At 49.2% G+C, this 21,683-nt stretch overlaps 5 protein-coding genes across 5 annotated transcripts; 3 read left to right on the forward strand and 2 right to left on the reverse strand.

The window, feature by feature from the left end:
• Nucleotides 1–73: 73 nt before the first annotated feature.
• On the forward strand, nucleotides 74–730 carry BCR38DRAFT_344466 (Oxo-4-hydroxy-4-carboxy-5-ureidoimidazoline decarboxylase; the record flags this gene model as incomplete). The annotated part of the gene is made up of 2 exons (XM_040856106.1): nucleotides 74–224; nucleotides 309–730. 2 exons carry the CDS (start codon nucleotides 74–76, stop codon nucleotides 728–730), a joined length of 573 nt encoding a protein of 190 aa, XP_040714924.1.
• A 5,746-nt stretch (nucleotides 731–6,476) lies between these two features.
• On the forward strand, nucleotides 6,477–8,384 carry BCR38DRAFT_475261 (fungal-specific transcription factor domain-containing protein). The gene is made up of 4 exons (XM_040862997.1): nucleotides 6,477–6,930; nucleotides 6,994–7,295; nucleotides 7,351–7,490; nucleotides 7,555–8,384. The coding sequence occupies exons 1-4, from the start codon at nucleotides 6,537–6,539 to the stop codon at nucleotides 8,207–8,209; spliced, it is 1,491 nt and encodes a 496-aa protein (XP_040714925.1). The 5' UTR covers nucleotides 6,477–6,536; the 3' UTR covers nucleotides 8,210–8,384.
• Nucleotides 8,385–8,909: 525 nt separating this feature from the next.
• On the reverse strand, nucleotides 8,910–9,743 carry BCR38DRAFT_410209 (uncharacterized protein; the record flags this gene model as incomplete). Its single annotated transcript, XM_040858435.1, has 1 exon — nucleotides 8,910–9,743. The coding sequence occupies one exon, from the start codon at nucleotides 9,741–9,743 to the stop codon at nucleotides 8,910–8,912; it is 834 nt and encodes a 277-aa protein (XP_040714926.1).
• Nucleotides 9,744–13,992: 4,249 nt separating this feature from the next.
• BCR38DRAFT_410210 (Lactonase, 7-bladed beta-propeller-domain-containing protein) lies at nucleotides 13,993–15,183 on the forward strand (the record flags this gene model as incomplete). Its single annotated transcript, XM_040858436.1, has 1 exon — nucleotides 13,993–15,183. One exon carries the CDS (start codon nucleotides 13,993–13,995, stop codon nucleotides 15,181–15,183), a length of 1,191 nt encoding a protein of 396 aa, XP_040714927.1.
• Nucleotides 15,184–15,449: 266 nt separating this feature from the next.
• On the reverse strand, nucleotides 15,450–16,238 carry BCR38DRAFT_344707 (3-hydroxybutyrate dehydrogenase; the record flags this gene model as incomplete). The annotated part of the gene is made up of 1 exon (XM_040856125.1): nucleotides 15,450–16,238. One exon carries the CDS (start codon nucleotides 16,236–16,238, stop codon nucleotides 15,450–15,452), a length of 789 nt encoding a protein of 262 aa, XP_040714928.1.
• Between the last annotated feature and the right edge of the window lie 5,445 nt (nucleotides 16,239–21,683).

Consider the following 21,683-nt stretch of genomic DNA (forward strand, 5'->3'; position numbering starts at 1 on the left):
GCGGATTTCTCGATCGCAATCTTCCACCACCACCACTACGACTGCCTGCAGCTCCAACTCCACCACGACCACGATGGCGTCTTCTACTGCGCATGCTCCTAAACTCCCTCCTATCGCCTCTCTTCCAACTGCACCCATTAAGACCATAATCGGCGCCCTCGACACCCTATTCGAGCCGTCAACAGAACTCCATACGCTCGCCCTTCCCGCTATTCAATCCGCCCGTCGCACTGTCCCCGCAAACCCGGGCATATCTGCCGACCTCCCTCCGCCTGCTGGCGCATCAAAAGCAAAGGTTTCAAACCCAGTGCCGAGCGCCTTGCTGTCATCGTACGAGGCGCTCATCAGACATATCGGTGCTCTGCTCTACCAGCTGTGCGACTCGACCACTCCTGAGGCTCGGAAGAAACTTCACGGCATTCTGGGCTCCCACCCCCGACTCGGCGCCAAGAAAGTCGATTCTGCACAGTCGCAGGCTGAACAGGCTCAGCTCAACACCGGCGACGCGGAAGAAGCCGAGAAACTGAATTACTTGAACGAGGAGTACGAGGTCAAGTTCCCTGGGCTGCGGTACGTGGTTTTTGTCAACGGACGGGACCGGGCCATCATCATGGACGATATGCATCGGCGCATCGACCGAGGGGATGCCAAGGAGGAAGAGAGAGAAGCCATCACGGCCATGGTTGACATAGCGCTGGATCGTACCAAGAAACTCGAAGCTGCCGGTTGAGTGAGCGCCGACTATAATCACTTCTGTAAATATGAACCAGACAACGAGCAGGGATGCACACAAGTATCGGCTGGACCATTTCAACTGGGCCTCAGAAGCTCCTATCAGGATACTCGGGATTGCGGAGGAGATGTCGCTACATTCACTGCCTAAATTGAGCTGAACTCGGCCTAGTTTGGGTTGGGTCGGTTTGGTTTGGTACACTGCATAGCCAAGTTTCCACAAGAGTCCAGTTCCACCTTCGACCACTAAAATTGCAGGACTGGTGTCCGCGTTACCGGCCAAACAGGCACCTAGAAGCTGAAGACAGCAGGTTTTGTGGGTTATTCCGCATGGCGCCATGAAGCGATGAACCAGAAACATAGCAACTTGCATGAAGTTGTGAATGGAAAAGGAGCTGCGCCACATGGATATCCATATCGCACTTGGAAATCCTTCCATACTTCGACCCTGCGCGCCGCTGTCCGTGCTGCTACATCGGTCGCTGTCCAAGTCATCTCCCGATTCCTGGTGATTGGCATCAACTTCTGATTCTAGGGATTCTTGGGCAGTTCCCTGGCCACCACGAGATGCGCTGATTGACTGGCTTGCTTGTCGGATAGCCGAGTTTTAGAATTGCACATATAGCTCGATCTGGGCTCAGGCATAGAGAAAATCGCTTCGTCTTCTTTTACTTCTTTCACGGCAACAGTGCAGAACACCTCGTCGACACAGTGCCAGTTTCAACATCCTTTGGGGGGATATGGCATAAGATTCTGAAGCATTTAATGCTCAGCTGCAATCCTGACCCATCATCGATTCAGCATTTGAGAGTATTGGTTCTCACATGACTTACTGGCCAAGATACCCTTCATGGAATTATGCGCTTGCTGTGTAGTAGCTCGACTGAGTACAGCCTCTACCTCTTCATCTTCTATATTCAAATTTTGACATGGACTTGGTTTCACGTGACTGTACCTGTGGGCAAAAACGGCCCAACGTTGTTGTCCTTAATTAGGAAGCTTTCGTAGGTTGTCTAACGTACCCCACAAGCAAGTTGGCCACTTTTTCTTGGCACCGTACGAACAACCTTTTAATTAACATCTTTACGCATACCAAGATGGGATCGAATTGGAAAGAAAGCGACATGATTCTAGCGTATCAGGCGCTTCAATCGAAACCCGAATTAAGCATCTGACGCGCTGCCCAACTCTACAATGTCCCTCGTACAACTCTAGCTAACCGAAAACGCGGACTACTATCTCGACGCGATACTCGACAATCTAGTCATAAGCTTACGGAATCAGAAGAGTTAGCGGTCGTACAATACATACTTGACCTAGATTCGCGATCATTTCCTCCCCGGCTCCATGGTGTTGAAGCTATGGCTAACCGACTGCTCCGTGACCGTTGTAAGGAAAGAGCCGTTGTGGCGGGCCGGTCTCAGCTGACAAGCTGAGTCGGGAGGGATTCGCCCCGATCCGGTAAAACCCCGGAACCGCCCAGCTTAAGAGGAGAACTCGAGACGCTCGCACCTAGTTTAGATTCTTCAGTGGGACTATTGTAAGATGGCTGCTAGGGACGGGTCGGACAGCTTCAAGGCCCAGATAGCATCGATCTTCTCAGGGGGGACTTTGTTGGTAGGTTGAGAACCAACGTAGTATGGTAGTGAACGCAACGCAGTCGCCAATAGGGCGAACCGACGACGCAGCGTATGTATTTAGTCCAGCCATTAGGGCACGGTTTGACATACGGGAGTACTAGTAGAGGTACCGGGGGCTTCGAGCCTACGGCGTATTTAATAATAATAATAATAGATTCTTCAAGAATCAGTCTTGCAATATACGCACCCATACACTGGCCTACTTCTAGCTACCCTTTGCACTACCTGACTATTATATTGTGAGACGTGTGGTATCCTCGTTACAACCGTGGCGCTGGACTGTAACGAAACCTCTAATAGTCTAGCTGCGTAAACCACTAAAGAGTCTGTAAGGGTTTGTGCTAGTAAGTAAGTCCTGCTGCGGGGTCCTTTAGCAATAATATCGGGGTTTGACGTATGGAGTATAGGGCTCTGGGTAACTGAAGTATTCGAGTAGGGTAACTGGGAATAGAGTCGTCAAGGCAGTTTGCCTCACCAATGGGTTAGATTGATGCTTAGATTGATCACTGAAGTAGAGACTGTCTATCTATGAAATGCCTGGGAGTCCTGTCCCTTATATGCCCATCTCTCCTTCACTGATCCCCACTTGGTTGATTGATTGATTGAAATTTAACGTCTCATCACGTGAGACGTGCCGGGCGCAGTGCCGGCATGGTCTATGCTAGTCGAATCTATGTTACAGGGGACTGTCTTCATCTAACATTCCTGTTCAGTGCGATGGGCAGATCTCAGTGGATCCCCACTTGGATATGTTGGTTGTCCAACATATCCAACATATCCACCCCTGTGGGTCACGTGACCTATCGGTCCTTTCCTTCCTCCGATGCGGGGTCCCGTGATCCTAGCGTCTGTATCCACCTAGCCTGCCGACGGGCCTGTAATGTTGGTTCAGGGCCAACGGTTCGTAACATGGACGCGTCGGCGTCAACTGGGCCTCGAACTTCGTACGACGACAACCAGACCTTCGGACGCGTTTTAATCGAAGAATCGACTACCAACGAGCCTATTGCGAAGATCCTGACGCGTAACGCGCATGGTTTACGCTCGTACGAAATACAATTGCGAAATATAGTATCCAAGAGGTGGATATCTATAACTTCGACGAGACAGGGTTCGCGATAGGCTTAATCTCATCCGAGATGGTAGTTACAAGTGCTGAACGACGCGGAAGGCCTCGTACAGTCCAACAAGGCAATCGAGAATGGGCTACAGTAATCCAGGGTATTAATTCGTCCGGCTGGGCTATCCCGCCGTATATTATTGTCGCGGGTCAAAACCACCTCTTATCCTGGTACGAGAATAGCTGTCAGAGAACAGAATGCCATAGGCACCCGTGGGTGTCAGGACACTGAACGCAGGACACCGGTGGGCCGCCGGAGGGGTGTTTCGGACAAAAGACTCCCGAGTCATGATTACAATCTATGTGAAGCTTTGGGATGACGAGAGTCAAGATCCTTGGCATCGCCGACCCTGCTGTTATGCCGGGTCCAAGCGGCGGCCTAGCTATCTATATAAGGACCATCTCGAAGTAGGATAGGGAAGGAGTTGTCAGAGCCACAAGTGTCATCCGAGGCGGGCCGGCTTCCACCAGGTAGGAAGCCGTTTGTGGCGGCTAGAGAGCCGCTTGTGGCGAATGAGAGCCGTTGAAGCCGTTTGCAACGGATAGGGAATCGCTTGGTTGCAGATAAGGAGCCGCTGTCCAAGATATTGGCCGAAGTCGGAGGAACACAGACATACGGAAGCAAACATCCAGAATCCAAGAGAGAACCTCGGCTGGCTATAAGTAAGGAGTCGAGACGGAGGAAGATAGAGAGGGCAGAGATCAATGCATCACCGTGGGCACCCCTACCTGAGACCGCCAGTGACCACCCGGTGCTACGTAGGAGGGACGCCCGTTACTCCCCATCACTCTGTACTATTGCCTTCGGCCTAGCCGTACCCTGACACTCAGGACTTACAGTCTCAACGGGATATTGAACAGCAGCTACAGGATGATATACGTGTAAGTCGTCGTCGTACGAGACGGGCCGAACCACGCCGACGGCGGTGTAGGATCTGCGGAGAGCCCGGACATAATGCTCGTACTTGTGAGAATGATGAAGATACGTACGAGGAAGAGGATTCCGATTAGTTTGAATTATTATTTTTTAGTTTAGTTAAGTTATTGAAGTTATTCATACGGTGCCAAGAAAAAGTGGCCAACTTGCTTGTGGGGTACGTTATCAGCTCTAATTATCTAGGTTAGGCAGTTACGCTACTAGTCATGTGCATGGGCCGAATACTGTGCTATTTCTGCCCACACCTCATGCGTTACGAACAGGAATGCCCAATATTGTGTGCGCTATATGCGATGAAGCCTATAAATCAGCTTAGGTTACGCTTGAGATCAGAAGCTAATGGACAGCCTACAAGGTAGCGCATCTGGGAAGGGGTGATTCAACATGATTCATACGTCCATGAGTAGTTCCTATCGTGCCTTCACGATGTCTCACCTATTGGCCTTAGTCTAATATTACTGATCACGACGAATACCTCCTGAATTTATTCGTCAATTTGTCTCTTTATGGTAGGCTCTTTTTCGCCCTGAACTGACCGAACTCCCAGCTCGGGACTAGTCGCAAAACTTACTGAATCAAATGATCAACTCTCGGCCTACATGTTTGGTCACGCACGCTTGGAAGGAAACCCTTTGAGCTCATTTATGCCAATAATCTTGGCCCGAAATATCCTAGGGGTTACTTCTCCCAGTCGACCCAAATATATCTCATACGTGGGACTCTTAAAGGAGACGTCCCTGACTCGGCAGCTCTCAATAGTTCAATCGTATCTTCTCTAAGCTCTGGAATCCGCATCCACCTCATAATATAACGAGCCGTAGTCTGTGGCATCGACTCTTTCTCGTCGCCTGCCAAATGTCCTGTTCCATGTGCCAGAAGCACCTTTGCTACACGCACACACCAGGTCTCTCAGCGGCCCAAATAACTGGCGTTATGCCGACCCTGGCGCCATCCGGTCGCTTCTCCGTAACTGCCCTGAGGTGGGAGCCCGAGGGAAACACTCCACCTGCCATATCCTCTCTATGCTCCTGTTTCCAACCATAAAAGAGAGCCACAGCAGGCGCCTCCACTTAGGCAATCTGCACAAGACTAAATGTCTGCTCGCTTTATGATTCGGGTATAGACTCTGCAGGTCTATGCCATTCGCATCTGGGATTCCCCGCTTGGTCTTGGCCGACCTAGCATGTAAATATCCAACATTGGGATTATAAACCATGTTTCGTTACGGATATGTTGCTGATAGATTCATTCCAGTGATGATGGGGCAAGTTGGAGGATTTCATGAATTTCATGTTTGTTGGGAAATATTTCACTGCCCTGGTGGCGTGAAGGCAGACCTGTAAACGTCACCTTGAATCTATATCCCTGACAACATTGAACTATTCTCATGGGCGTCTCCCTTCTATGTTAAACACGACCCCCAACACTACCTGGGACGCACCGTTTATCGTATAGTGGATCATTAGGGCGTCTTCGACAGTGTTAAACCATCAAAACCCCCACTGTCAAGTACAACAGGTGGCTTTACATCTTCGAGGCGACCTCCATGGCTGTTAACTCTGCGTCGCGGAATAGGAGGCACCCGAGACAGTATCTGTCCAAGACGGTGTCACGGAGTTGGAGGAACCCGGTGTGAAGGATGAGCGGCTCTTTGTGGCCACTTTGACCGACCTCTTCGGCATGTGTAGGGGAGGCAATACGGGGACAGAAAGGTTGCCACCGTTTTTGGAGATAAATGTGTATGCTATGGGCAGTGTAACAGTCAAGCAACCAAGCGCTGGTTTTGGTCAGAGATCTCCCTCACCGTACACCCAATCTGGAATTAGGGCTGAGGTAATTTGGCGTTGCCGGAGACCGGCAGACATCTATTAGACGGGGTACGAAACGAGCATCCCTGTGGCACAGCACTTGGCCCGAATAGGATAATAGACTGGCCAAGACCTGCCGCTTCTAGACCAACGATATGTCATTGGTTGGAATGGTTGGCATAGCCACATAGAGTGAGTCTTGAGTATGCAAGCAATTTACAAAAGCAACGTACTGTTATCCCCCACTTTGGCTTCATCCTATGCCATAATCTTGACCAGTACGATCTTGGTAGTATCTCATGCAGCAACTGTATGATTTTTCATGCACCATGAAACCACAAATGCTAGCAGTAACGACCGACTCGCAACAGACAGGCGAGAAACGGCAATGTTGGGAATGTCAACGCCGGAGATTGGTCTGCGACTCGACGCGCCCCATTTGCACCAAGTGCTCTGCATCTGGGGTGGTGTGTCCCGGGTATGATGACAAAAGACCGTTGAGATGGCTTGCCCCTGGAAAGGTTAAGTCTCGGACGAGACGGAAGAAAAGTCCCGCAGCGATGGAAATGCGGAAGACGACCGATCACCTGAAAGTTACCGTCCATCGTATCGCAGAAGACCCCCACCGTGTCGTGGTCCCTGGTTCGTTCATCGGGAAAGAATATGAGGCTGTTCTCGAAGCTACGTCCTACTGCAAGTTGTTCCCCTTGGCATCATGTGTGACCGGCTATTCCAACTAACCCATAAAACTCCCAGACAACTTCTGTATCTACCCAGAGAATGTAGCCAGCCAACTGAAACCAAATCCTTTCTTCGTCGCGTTCCCAGAGGCTGCCATCCCTCGACTTCCGCCTTCCGTGAGCCACGCTCTCGTCTGTTTGCTCCTTGGTCACCGCATACGCCGGCTACCCATATCAGCCAATGTGGGCTCCTTGGTGAAGCGTCATGACTACCACCGCGGGCTGGCAATTCGGGCACTAAACGAGGACATTGGTGACGAGGAGAGACGGATGAAGGATGCCACCATTTCTGGGGTCATGATGCTTCTAGCTTCCGAGGTACAGTCGAAAAGAATTCGTGATGTTGGAGAAGCTTGACTTACACTGACCACAGCTGATGGAAGCCAACGCGACCAAATGGCAGGATCATGTCAACGGCGCTATGACACTGGTTGCCCTTCGTGGAGGCCACTCGCAGCTTTTACGTTCTCCTGGGGGTCCAAAGTTGCAGATGGTGTTGGTTTATTTCATCATGTAAGTCGTCCATATAATTAACCGTCCCCTTGTAGCAGTTTATTAACTCTTATTTAAACCGCAGCATCGGTGTCATCGGGAATACCACCAGTCCTATGTCCAATCAAGTCCCACACATGCACCTAATCGACCTCATCACCAAGCTATATGGCGAGGTGCACTACCCAACATTTCCTTGCCCGCCTTCCCTATTTTTAGACATAATTCGAATCAATCACCTCCGATCGTGGGGTTCCGTGGAACTTCCAGCTGAACCCACTGCAGCCGCCCTTGATTTACTACAACATATCAACTCCTTCTCACCTGAGAAGTGGGCCGAGTCCAACCTCTCTTACCAGGAGGAGTGGCTACTAATAGGCCGCATCTACCAGTCGGCCGTAGCCCTATATTGTATCGCCACTTTGCCCATAACTCCAGATGCCCAAACCAAGGGGATACGAGCATCTTGCAGCCGTCGCCTGTCACAGCTACTTGAAAAATGTGTTTCTTGCAGCATGACCAAGAGGTACGTGCTTTGGCCAATTATTGTGGCGGGCTTTGATGCGGTCCACAATGGCTCCAGTGTGCAGACTCAAATAGCAGAGTGGCTAGAGGTGATGAGTCGAGATATTGGCTCGGGGTTGCCACTCTGTGGGAAGGCAGTGCTAGAGAGTTTTTGGAGTAGTGGGAAGACGGAATGGGACGAGTGTTTTCATGGGATGTACGTATTTGCCTGGTGAAGGAAGGGAAAACGATGTCGTATTGATACATGTTTGCTTATGGGTCAGCACATGCAGGTGTACGTCGCAATATGGGCTGAAAGAGATGCTAGAATATATGGGTCGCATTCTTCTATTGTTGGATATTTATTCAAGTTAGTAGAGCAGAGCACGCAAGCTTGTGTTGCAATCCGTGACTAAATTGCACTTTGTAACTCTTCTCATCCGGGTGTGGAATTATCTGCTACGCATGGTACCAGACAACGAATCAGACAGTGAGCAGATCTAGAAGTCCGAGTTAAGAGTAATGCACAAAGCATGATATATGACCTGTTGACAAGACCACCTGGGTATGATGGAAGTTCTGTGCATTTTGCGCCGTGCGTGTTGGTAATTCATCTATATGGGTGGTACACCAGGCAAATACAATAAATCCATCGGAGTTTATTAGAGAGGTATATAATTTTAGTGCAATGGACTTGTTGTCTATTATTTAGCTTCTCCTCAGCATATGTACAAGTGTGTTGGCGAATGAGTTGTTTGTCCTTCCAGTGACTTTCCATGCCAAACTTCATCTTTGAAACCCATCCACCACATGTGTCAAATTGAAATTTTGGTACAGCCAACTAAAACTTCTGTTCGTGCTTTGACTTCTGCCATCCTGCGGTCCCAACATATAGGTAACAGCACCACCTCCCACCCAAAGTTGTTGTCCCCCCTTTCAAGCCATTGGATACTTGCAAGCACCACCATAAAACACCTTCCCCGGACCACACGCTTTTGGGTTTTCGGCAGGATCCAGGTGAATATCGCGTACATTCCGACTGTGCTTCTGATCAGGTGGGGATGGTGGATGACTGTCAACGACGTTGTCTCGACCCACTCCCTTGTTGTAAATCTTCAAAGCCGGCAGAGGAGATGGGGTTTTTATCTTGCTACACTCAGCACCGGTGCACTTCTGGTTCAGAGGAACTGGCCGGCCAGTGTTAACAAGTTTATCGCCCCCACATTGTTCGCCATGGCAGTTCCCAATTGGCGGTGCAGGCTGAGGATGCTTGCGAAGGACATTGCTTTTGCCACACTTGTTGCCAACACACTTCATTGGGAGCAAGGGAGCATGGTACGCTGACTTGAGCGTTTTGCAGCGCGCACCGTAGCATTTTTTCTTGCCAACCACCTTGGAATTTGATGAAAGACAGTTGCCGCGACGGCATTTGATGTTGTTGCGAAGCGCCGGGAAACAGTTGGATCCGAAGCACTGAAAGTTGTGATAGAGCGCGCCATGGAACGCGTGACCATTAACAGGTTTGGCAGCTACTGGCTTGCAGGTAGATCCGATGCAGTTGAGTTTGTTCTCTGGCCGGGTGTGGCCTGCAGGAATAGCAGGAATAGCAGGAGATTTTGGAAGTTGCTGATCACAGGATTTTCCTTGGCATGGCTTGGATGGATCAGCACGAGTCGCAAGCTCGTGAGTGGAATCGTAGGAGCTGGCCGGTCTGGCAGAGACAGTGGCGATTGCCAGAATAGCTAGTGCTAGAATGTTGGCAAAGTACATGATGCGTGAAATTTTGGTCGACTGAGGATTGAAATGCAAAATTCAGGTAATCCAGCCTTGGGTTGTAGCCCAGGTAATAGTCGTGACAAGAGGATAATATTTATAGACACATGACGGAGCCAGAGTCGACTTCATTGCATCCGGTGGTCAAAGGCCAGACCAGACTGTAGTTCAGAAAGGTTAGCAAAACTTAATGTAGCTCGACAAGTTTGCGGTAGCTAGGTGATGCCTGTGAATATTTAGCCCGGCAGTCGACATCTACACATGGATGAGCGCCAAGGCACAATTACGCATAGATAACCACGTCCTATTTGACTACTCTGCTTCAAACTTCAGATGAGTCCAATGCCTGAATTGAAAGAAGCAATTAGCGAACACAATAAGATGTGGGGTAATCCAAAGATCGAAGATCAGACTGGCAACGGCACATGGCCCAAGGTATTTCACTAAGTTTTTCCTTTTCATAGTTTTTGGCGTATCCCAATTCCATGCTGCGGCTCCTGCAATCTTTATGGGGAAAGCGCAGATAATCGTGGTGTCGGTAGTCATTGAACACATATATGTCGATTATATGACCCGTCTGACCAACCCGGAGAGAATGCAGAAAGAGGATGATTACAGGCCCAACTTAAATTTCGTCCACATCACACAAATGGCATAAGCTCCCAGATTACTAGAACAAGGGAAACAGGGTACTTGGTGCTTTGAGTCGAATGTGAAAGGCTAGATCTAAGACGACTTCGCCTTGCCATGCTATTATCGACAAGGATCGCAGATTGGCATCGCTAAGACAGCCGAGAACATTCATCCCAACTTTGAGCATATTTTATGAAGTTCCTAGGCATGCCTCTGCATGTAATAGAGTTTCTTGCCCAAATCAAGCTACCCGATGAAACTGCAGATACTGGATGAAATGCGTCCATCTGATTTCTTCAACGCTGCCGGATTACCTATCTTGCAGATTCATTGAGTATGGCGGGATATATATCAACATCTGGATAATGGTAATGTTGTCGCATATATATGCACTGGATTGGTTGCTTGTCTGAGAAACTCGGGTCCGGGTCGGGCTAAGGTGTGGAAGGGAGCTCGGCTGGCTACGTACGAATTACGGTGGACAAGCAAGTGATGGTGAGCATCTACAGTGTCCCAAAGCAACAAGTTATGTGAGGTTGGTGGCCGGATGAAAAGGCCCTCTGTCATGTTATTGCCCGAACCAAATACATCAGTATTGGCCCGCCAGCTCCCAGCGTTACTGGTGCTGAAGACAAGCCGAGGGTCTTATCATCACCTAATATACTTCGTAGAGCAATGACCAGAAGATTGATAGCATAATGCGTAGGTGTCGAGGAGGTTCCATTAAGGCATCTATAGAATGGGTGTGGAAGCATCGAGTCAAGGTTCATCTGAATTCAAGGATACTAAATTCAAGGTGCCCACGAGAAGGAAAAAGTAATCTATGTGCCTGTTTAGCTGCCCATATTTCCTGATGAAAGTGGTCTTGAACCTTGCAAACATCTGGTCGATCAGTAAACTTGTCTTACCTGAGCGGACTGCAGGATACAGTATGTCGTGCCCCCCTCTGCAGTGGATAGAGAGAAATTCGTCACATATCTGGAAACAGTTGAAAGGTTGAGCATTGTGTCCGGATGTATGTGTATTGTAGAAAAGTGATGTTGTCATCGGCTTTGTGCTTTGTTCTCGAAGATCTGGGAATGGGGCTAGTAGGGCGGCAGAGAAGAGACTGGCTGAACGATTCCATGCTCTCCATGAACGAATTACTAGGATGGCGAATATGAAGTATAACGAGGTGCATGGGGAGCATTATAACAGCCGACTGGCGAGACGGGCCCATGATTGCAAGCAGCCAATTCCCTGCAAGAAAAGCTTCTGGAAATTAGGAGGACTACTCTTTCTTATTTGACCGATGACACACGGATTACTGATGCATGATGCATGATGCACTCGGACGACATGAACGATACCTTGGTTGCATAAACTTGGAGCTCTAGGACTCTGAACTATTGCTGTCTAGAGCTCTGTAGTCTAGTTTTGGAAATGGGGTTAGGATTCTAGCCGTTGAGGCCAGTTTGGCGAAAGTAGCGGCGATAGGTGGGAGGAGCTGGAAGGCTGATCCCTGAGTTGAAGTTGGCCTAGGTGAATTTCGAAACAAAATATACATCGCGTATGAGAAGCCGTTATAGGGAGCCGTGTCTTTAGCCAGTAAGATTCAACATCACGTATCACAGGCAGCCCACGAAGGCGAAAGGTGAAGCCGGTGATGCGGCCGGCTGTCGAACGCGCCAACACAACGGCGCCGGCCTGTATGCCATTATCATTTGCGCACTTGCGGCAAGATGGCATTGATGACGAAATGACTACCTTCCACGTCGCCTGGTGACATACGACCTCAAACGAAAAGTATCACTTTTCTACTGCCACACTACACCCCAGTGGTCAACTGAGATGATTTCATCAGCTAACCCGAAATCCTAGGCCACGCCGGGTTTGGACCATACCTGCGGTGCCTTCTGCCGGACACGATCCAAGCTGAGGGACGTCGCAGGTCTCGGAAAATGTCGCACGACAATATATGATGCAAAGGCGGTGCACAAGTGTCTGCTTTGCCCCAGACATACTAAGTATCCTGCACCGTAAATGGAGTCCTCTCTTCCTTGGTGACGCATCTCATCCGGTCGCGAAATGCCCACCTTGATCTTGCTCCTCTGCCATACGTACGATGGCTGCAAGTGCCGCGAAGGTAAAGAGAGGATCGTATGGCCAAGCGTGTTGGCAGACGGCGTATGGATCGAAATTTGGTAGCGGGATTATGGAAAGTAGGCACAATGGTCGGGTCGTCGATCTGGCGCGGACATCCGAGGATGTGAGGCGGGCATGTGTTGGTAACGACAGGATTGTACTTTGTCATGGAGATTAGCGATTGTCGTACGGGCGCATATTTGGGATTGGGATAAGCATGCCGCTCAGGAGCGACATTCTCCTTCATTCCACGCTTGGCCCTCAGATTATCCCAAAGTTGCAAAGTGCCAATGAAAAGTATGACGCTCAGCCATGATGGATCATAGGGAGACGTCTTGCTTCGGGTCCGAAGCTTTACTGTGCCACTCCTTGAAGCGCGGCGAGCTGACCATGCAGGTAGTTTTGTACTGATTGGACAGGGCTTGTTTCAACTGAGGCAAACATGCAAAACACCCAAACCTCCCAACCTGCCGGCTCAGGGGCAGAGAGCTTAGGCCTCATTTTCAGCCTGTCGATCCCCAACTTTTGGTCAAGGCTGTTTTGCCCACACCACATCGGAATGCACCCTGCGAATTGAAGGACTCGATGCGCTCCTGACCCCCGAGCCAAGGATTTCTTGCAGCCAACGAAATACGACCATAACTGTTGTCGAATTCCATCTGCCCTTGTCCATCATGGGACAATAACCAACCAACAGGGCAATCAATATGGGCCAAGAATGCACCTGTGCACCTTCAGTGTTCAAAGGGAATGACCCCCTGAACATCGCCTACCCGTACTAAAATAGTCTGTAAGGCTGTGATTGTGATTGCGCCCCCTCAATCAACTCCGTGGTGGTGTCATCCTTCTCCTAAGCAAAGCATATATGTAGCTTCCCTGCCTGCCGTTGTTTCTTTCCAAAGTTCTTTCAGTGTGTTTCAGTATTCTTCTTCTCTCTTTTACTTCTTTCTAGGAGTAGGAGTGGTATTCGGCTTTGTTGTTTTTATCGATAAAGAATTGATTGATTCGCATCAAAGCCACCACTGCCCCATTTAGACTTCATTGTGAGTAAGCCCCAGCCGGGTAGTCACGATGCACAGTCTCTAACCACTAGGGCTTTGACAGCCTGCCCGCGCAGTTGCCAAAAGCAACGAAACGGTGCATCGCGCAACATCAAGCGGCATCACGGTGGAATAATCAGGTTACGCTTGGTCTACTGCACTGTAATACCGAGCTATCCCGCAATATCCCACAATATCCCACGCTATCCCACGCGCATTTCTTTGTTCGGACATCATTTCGTTAGAGAAAGACCGATCGTTCACACCTTTGTTGGCTCGCCCTTGAAAATCCCCTTTGATCACAGCCTCTCTGGCCTATATGACTCCCCCCACGGCCACTGACGTATCTCTGCAACGTTTTCCGGATCATTAGTTTCACATCTCAACCAAATTGCATTCCGGATTGAACCAAAAACAAAAAACAAAAACAACCACCAAATATCTCCAAGATGGTAGGACTACTCCCTTACATCCTCGCTGCTCTGGGGCTGGCCTCAGCATTTCCGCTCATTCCACGCCAGAACAACACCGGGACGGAGCGCAAACTCCTCGTCAGTACCAATAATCTCATCTTGCCGTTCTACTTCAAAGACAACACCTTCATCCAGTCTCAGGCCAACACTACCCTGCCCCAAGTCACTCCTAGCTGGTTGGCCCTCAAGGAGCCCAATCTCTTATATGCCGTGGACGAGAATACCAACGCTACCATGCTGTTCAATTTTGACGAGGTCGCCCACGCCGTATCCAAGGAGCCCGTGGCTAGTGCCAACGGTTCCGTTGGCACCGTCTCCCTCGCATTCAATCAAGACAAGACTCGCCTTCTCGGTGCATCTTACGGCGGAGGCGCAGTTGACGTTTGGGACATCTCGTCGGACCACCATCTCAAGTTGATCAAGTCGGTCGCGCTTGAAGTCCCCGGCTCGAATGCTCACCAGGCTCTGCTGGATCCCAGCGGCCGGTTCTTTGTTGTCAATGATCTTGGTGGCCACAAGATCTACATCATTGACTCCAAGGACGACAAATATGAGATCATCAGTAGTTACGACACTCCCGATCAGACCGGCCCGCGCCACGGTGCTTGGATCAAGTCGGCCGGTGCTGGAAACAGCAGCAGCCCTAGTGACCTGGCAACCCACTACGCTGTGGTCTGTGAGGTTGGCAACCGTGTCCTGCTGTACAAAGTGGGCTCAGATAATGGCATTCCCGTTCTGACTCTAGTCGATAATGTCAGCACTTTTGGTGATGCCTTCCCGCCCACGACCCCCGAGTCCGCTGCCGCAGGCGAGCTCGTGGTTGCAAGCAACCAGAAAGACATCTACGTGTCGAACCGAATTACTGGCAACGAGACGGACAGCATCTCGCACTTCGCCCTGGAGGATTATAGCCTCCGATTCGTCGACCAGGTCTCCAGCATGGGCACCAAACCCCGCATGATGAGTCTCAGTGCCGACGAGAGCATCCTATTCAGTAGTAACCAGAATGGCACCAACGGCCTGGTGGCGTACAAGCGCTGCCAGTCCTCTGGCTCGTTGGACGAAGAGCCCCTGGCTGTCTACGATAATTCCAATTTTCCCCTTGTTGATGGACAAGTCGCTGGCCCGATGTTCGTCATGGAAGTGCCTGTCTTATCTAAGCAGTAAGCGGCCGGCGGAGATATGATTGGCGCAATTTGTAAAAGGGGTGGAAATCAAGGTGGAGGATATACGATATGGATGCATTGGAATGGCGTTGAGCCATGCTCGGGTTGCTTTCTTCAGTTCGACGTGACACGCATCCTGTTTGCGAAATGCCATCTAATGATTGATCCCTCATGTGTTTCTTAAAATGAAGCTGCAAAATATGATAATGCGGGATTAAGTGTGCTTACATATACCTTTCCGTAAGTGTAATACCTCCGGTCTTCTCCTCAGCCAGCCGTCCACCCTCCATCCATGCTATAATTCGATCCCGTAACTTGCCTTGCCTCCTCGCGACACAGGAATAGTGCCAAGGCAGCAACCTGCTCGGGCTTGACCAATTCCCTCGTCGGGTGCCGCGCAACCAACAACTCGTCGACGACCTGCTCTCGCGTCATGCCCCGCACCTCCATGGTGTCCGGGATCTGGTTCTCCACTAGCGGGGTCCAGACATAGCCGGGCGAGATGGCGTTCACCGTGATGCCATCCCTTGCCATCTCGAGCGCTACCGTCTTCACCAGCCCGACCAGCCCGTGCTTCGCAGCTACGTAGGCTGACTTATACGGTGACGCAACCATGGAGTGCGCGGAAGCGGTGCAGATGACCCTGCCCCAGTTCTTCTGTTTCATGAAGGGGATGCAGGCTTGCATGAGCAAAAAGGGGGAGGTGAGGTTAATGGCGATGATCTGGTCCCATTTCTCCACTGGAAAGGAAGTGACGGGCGCGATGTGGTTGATGCCCGCGTTGGCAACTAGAATATCCGGTCCGCCTAGCTCGGCATGGCAGTGCTGTACGAGGGCTGTGATGGCGGACGGCAAGGTCATGTCGGCGGACGAATAGAGGGCGCGGCCGCCGCTTGAGATGGTCTCGAGGGCCGAACGCTCAGCTTCGATGGCCGAGGGATCGCCGAAGCCGTTGAGCATTATGTTAGCACCTTCAGCAGCGAGGCTGCGGGCATAGGCTAGCCCGATGCCCGATGTTGATCCTGTTATTAAGGCGGTTTTTCCTTTGAGGAACATGATGAGAAGATAGCAAACGGCGTCGACGTTGATATTCGTGGCCGGTAATGATGGGATGGTGAGTGAGGATTCACCGGTGTTTGATTGAGAATCTGGGTCGCGCGCCAACTTTAAATAAGCCGATGACGAATGCAAGTATCAGGTGTTCTAAACTCACTTTGTTTGGATTGCTATACTTGCCATTCGTTTTAGAAGTTGCAAATGGCGGAAAGGTTTCAGCTATGGGGCTTCTGCCTAATGATGGGATGATACCAGCAACTGGGAAATGTATTTATTATACTTCAACCAAGGCCTGCAAAGTGACGCCACACAAGCTAGAAACAACGGAGAATTCAAGTTGTGTCCATTCGCGTCTTATTTATAGTCAAATTTATTCCTTGAGTGTTGAGGCTGCTCCGAAATAGTGAGCAGCACTCAAACCTCGTTAAGTGCATCAACTTATAACGTTTATTTCAGTCAAGCTCTTTGGACGAGAACTTAGGTTTAAGTCTCAACCTCCTGTTCTAGGTTTAGGAACAACGACATAGCCTAATATACCTGGTTATTAGAATGGCTCCAGGGAATAGCGAGACAGCTCACAGGAGTGCCATAATCGGGCCTGGCGCCGACCATTTTCAAGGTGCATCAAACTCTCTAGATAGAGGAAGCGGGGTATATTGGAAATCAGCACTGGGTAAAGGCCTCAGTGCGTAGAATGTTCCCTGTTTGCAAATGCGGGAATGCTTTTGCCCGAAACAGAAATCCGAAATAAGAACGAAAACCGTCGCTGACAGTCTTAACCGACCATCGGAGCATCTCCCATGCGGGACTTTGAAGCTCCATTTACCTCCGGCAATCAACTCAGGTCTGGAACAATGCGCTACTCGGAAGGGTGTAAGCCGTTGCCCTTGGGTTCGTCAATGACAGCAAGGTCCTCCCCCTCAGGTATGCCCTCGACTTCGCCCTTGGATACGGGAACATCGGTGGCAGGCGTATAGAGAGGTGCGTGAGAGCATGGCGAGTAGCTTGAGTGACTTTAGAGTAGACATATTTCTATCACTACTTTCATGGTGCACATGTAACGACGTCGTTAGAGCAGCAGGCTCAAGCGATGGACGCGTTGATGAATAAGGGGCACTTCCCGGAGGTTTGCTAGAGTTACGGTCCAGTCCAAGAAGTTAAGCGTGAGCTGACATGATGGCAGACTGGTGTTTCCAATTTCTCGGTCAAGATGCTGAAGGAATACCTCTCTACCTGTGAATCTAATGGCTACACTAAACCCGCGGTGCTACAGATGGAGTACAACCTCACTAACAGGGGGCGCGGTACAAGGTTGAGAAGTCACATCTACATGATTCAGTTAGGAGAACTGTAGGATTGTTGAAAGCGACGGGTTTGAATATGACGGGGGTAGCTTGGCGCTGGTTGGTGCATCCCATCGCGTTGGGCGAGTGCGATAGGGTAACATGGGGATGATCAGGCCGGAGCAGGTGGAGAAGAATTAGACCATATCAAGAATGGATCCTGGCCAGAAGAGGTTTAGGTTGATTAGAGAAGGTGTGGATTGCAATCACTGAAGTCGAGAGGTGATTAAATATTAGCAGATTGGCGATTCATTGAGCTTGATTTGCTTTAACATAATTATTTGCGAGTGGTCGCTTTGATTTCCTATAATGAGACTTGATTGTTACCCCATATTTGCTGGATAGAATGACGCGTATTAGGGCAGTTTTCTCCGCGACATCCACGAGTTCTAATCGGGTTATATGAAGCAGTCTATGTCCAAACTGCGTCGTAAGTTGATTCGTATGTGAATTTCCATCGGTAGATAACACTCTATACCAGGGTGAACAAAATTGATAGTTTGTGAGGCGGAACTCCATCAACAAGATAGCAGTGAATGCCTTTGCATTGAGGCATATGTCGTCAGCTGTGGCGGTGCTATCGTGAACCTGACACTCCAGTGAGCCGTAGCAGTCATACCTATCTCAAGACTCTAGTTGCTTACAATTTGGCCTCAACTACAGCTGGACTTGAAAAAGCTACAGCATCCTCTCGCTGTTTCCGTTTCATTATAGCTATCTGCGCCCTTCACTTCGGTCTAGATACCCAAGGACATTAAGTCGCTCTTTTAATAAACGTAGATCTTTAACTTCCCTTTGTACACGATAAGCGGATATACATGTTCCATGCTATACAACTCGCTTTAATAAACAACACAACATAAATAAACCAAAGCATAGTTACGATGTCGCCAAGTATGATCAGCTATTCAAATACTTGAGGCTAAGCGATAGACACCTTACGAAAAAAAAACATTTACCTTTGTTATTCTACTAGCCATAGGAGTAATAAACAGACTTTGAAGCTCCAGTCCTGTTTTGACTTTCTCCGCTACCAATACATCCTGCTATAAATCTCTCCATTAAAAACCTCCAGACCGAATTCTCCGACCCTGCAACGGCAGTCTCCCGCCACAATTACCATCTACATGGATCGGCTCATCTCCTGGCAGAAATAACTACACTATAGTCCACCGCCATAATGAAGACATCATCAGCCTTGCATGAGCTTTCATCCCCATCAACAACCCAACACGCCCAGCCACCATTGTACTCGCTCCCTCTTGCCCCCAGGGCTCTAGTCCAGAGGCGGGCGCGCAGAAGCTGCCTTCCGCGACGGCCGGCGGCCAACTCCCGACTTAAAAAGGGTCAACCATGGCATACGGAGGACTAGGTAAGGTCGTTATTTAATAGTTTTTGTGTTAACGAGGAACGGGAGGGGTGAAGGGATTTAAGGGAATGGAGGGCAATGTACTGGTGGAAAATGAATCACATCAGTTGATAGTAATCAGTGCAACTAGGTAAAGTGGCCGTGAATATAAAAGATCATATTGACTTAAAGTGACAATCGCTTCTCAATGTGACCCCTACTTTGATATGACCTTGGTCATGTAGTCTATTGTTGGATGCCAACGGTTGAGATGAAGCTAATTGAAAATAATTGTTACCATGTATACCATTCCGCAATAGACATATGATATGAAAACAGCTAGTAAAAACTGTCATGGAGGAACGAGATTTATAATTAAATACTAACGTGATGCACAAGTCATTTTCGCACACAAGTCACTTTCGCACTTTTTCAAATATTTCAACCTTTAACTTAGCTTGTACTTTTCTTCCCTCCCACAACATGCCTCGTAAATCTAAAGAAGCCGATCTTCAGCTAGCTATCCAAGCTAAAAAGCGCAACCCTGAAATTTCATGGCGTAAGCTTGGCCGTATCTACAACGTTTGCGACCGTACACTAAAGAATCGATTCGACGGCGACCAAACGCGACACGAAGCTAATATGTTAAAACGAAATCTAACTCAAACCGAAGAGGATATGATTGCCCGACGTATAATTGAGCTAGATACGCGAGCATTTCCTCCTCGGCTTCGATACGTTGAAGAAATGGCGAATATCCTACGACGCGTACGCGACGCGCTCCCCGTCGGCAAGAACTGGACCACGAACTTCGTTAACCGCCGACAAGACCTCCGAACGCGTTTAAACCGTCGAATTGATTACCAGAGGTATTTAGCGAAGATCCTATCGCGTATTACGCGTGGTTTGAGCTTGTTAGGGACACAATCGCTAAATACGGTATCCTACCGGAGGATACCTACAACTTTGACGAGACGGGCTTCCTAATGGGCATAATCACAACCGGTATGGTTGTAACGAGTGCAGAGAGACACGGACGGCCTAGACAGGCTACACAAGGAGGTCAGGAATGGGTTACGGTGATCCAGGCTATTAATTCGCAAGGTTGGGCGGTACCGCCGTACATCATCTTCGCGGGCAAGGTTCATCTTGCTTCGTGGTATCGCGGTAACGACCTACCGGCCAACTGGAAGGTCGACCTTTCCCATGACGGTTGGACTACTAATAATATTGGTGTGGAATGGGCAAAACACTTTCTTCAACATATTATTAGCCGTCGGAAGGGTGCGAAAAGTCTCTTAATATTGGATGGTCACGAGAGCCACCACTCGATGGATTTTGAGACTTACCTCGCGGCGCACGGCGTAATTACATTGTGTATGCCTTCCCATTCATCCCACAAGCTCCAGCCTTTGTATTTGGTACCTTTTAGTGTGTTGAAACGGCTGTATGGTGCGTTCGTGGAGGGTTTAATGCGAAGGCATCAAACCCATATTGAGAAGCAGGATTTCTTAGCTGGGTTTTTAGAAGCTTTCATTGGTGCTTTTCACGAAAAAAACATCAGATCAGGATTCGAAGCAGCTGGAATTGTTCCTTTTAACCCGGATAGGGTCATATCTACGTTGGATATCGCAAAAGTAGTACGAACACCGACACCCGACCCCCAATTGCCTCCCTCCGTCTGGGTTTCTAAGACGCCTACCAACACCCTCGAAGCCGAATCGCAGTCAACTTTGATTAAAAGTAGCGTCCAGAGGCATCAAGACAGCTCGCCGACGCATATTTTGAACTCAATTAACTCGACTACGAAGGCTACGCATGCAATGATGCATGAGAATGCATTATTACGTCGGGAGAACGAAGAGCTTCGTGAGACGAACCATATACTAAGTAAGCGTCGTAGGACGAAAAATAAGCAAATCCAATATGGAGGAGCACTTAGTATAGGTGATGCACAAGTTTTACGGGCCTTGAGGGGTGATATCAAGGTTATGGAGGAGGAAGAAGGCGGAAGCAGTCGTCCTGTAAAGCGCCGGCAGACCGGTATAAGGCGCTGTGGTATTTGCGGAGGGACTGGACATAATGCAAGGACTTGTTCAATAGAAGTAGAAACTGATAATGAAGAAGATTTTGAGTAATTTAAAGGATAAAATGCGGGTTATGCATAGGATATTACTGAATTACTTGAAGGTGCCAAGAAAAGTGCGAAAGTGACTTGTGTGCGAAAATGACTTGTGGATCACGTTATAAATAATTGCCTTTTGCGTTGTATACTACATATATATGAATTACCCATTGCTCCTAGCATCCTTCTTAACATTCCCAAACCCATTAATTTCCAACCAGAAGTGCTACTGTTCCCAGTCGAAGTTTGCACAACTCATCTACCCATCTCGTTGTGTCCTGGACGAGCGGCAACCACCCCATAATCCAATTACTCTTTAAGGAGTGAAGCTGCCCTCGATGAATTGTCCGCTATTAGTATCCATCCTCAGCGTCAAACCGGCACGAATCCTGCCAGCAGTGTTAAACACATACTGCATAACTCTATTCGCCGCGCGATTCTGAGCACCAACCGTGGCACTATTCCCACCCCCACTGATGCTGTAGTATTTGACATCCACAATGCCCGGCGCATCCTCGTAAAACGTCATGGTGAAGTGATAGTACTGGTTCGACTCCTGAAACTTCGAGATGTAATACTCAAACACGACAACCCGCGACCCGACATTGCCCGAAATTTCGTAATAGATA

This window comes from Pseudomassariella vexata (assembly GCF_002105095.1).
Source record: "Pseudomassariella vexata strain CBS 129021 chromosome Unknown BCR38scaffold_8, whole genome shotgun sequence".
In the NCBI taxonomy this organism is placed as follows: domain Eukaryota; kingdom Fungi; phylum Ascomycota; class Sordariomycetes; order Amphisphaeriales; family Pseudomassariaceae; genus Pseudomassariella; species Pseudomassariella vexata.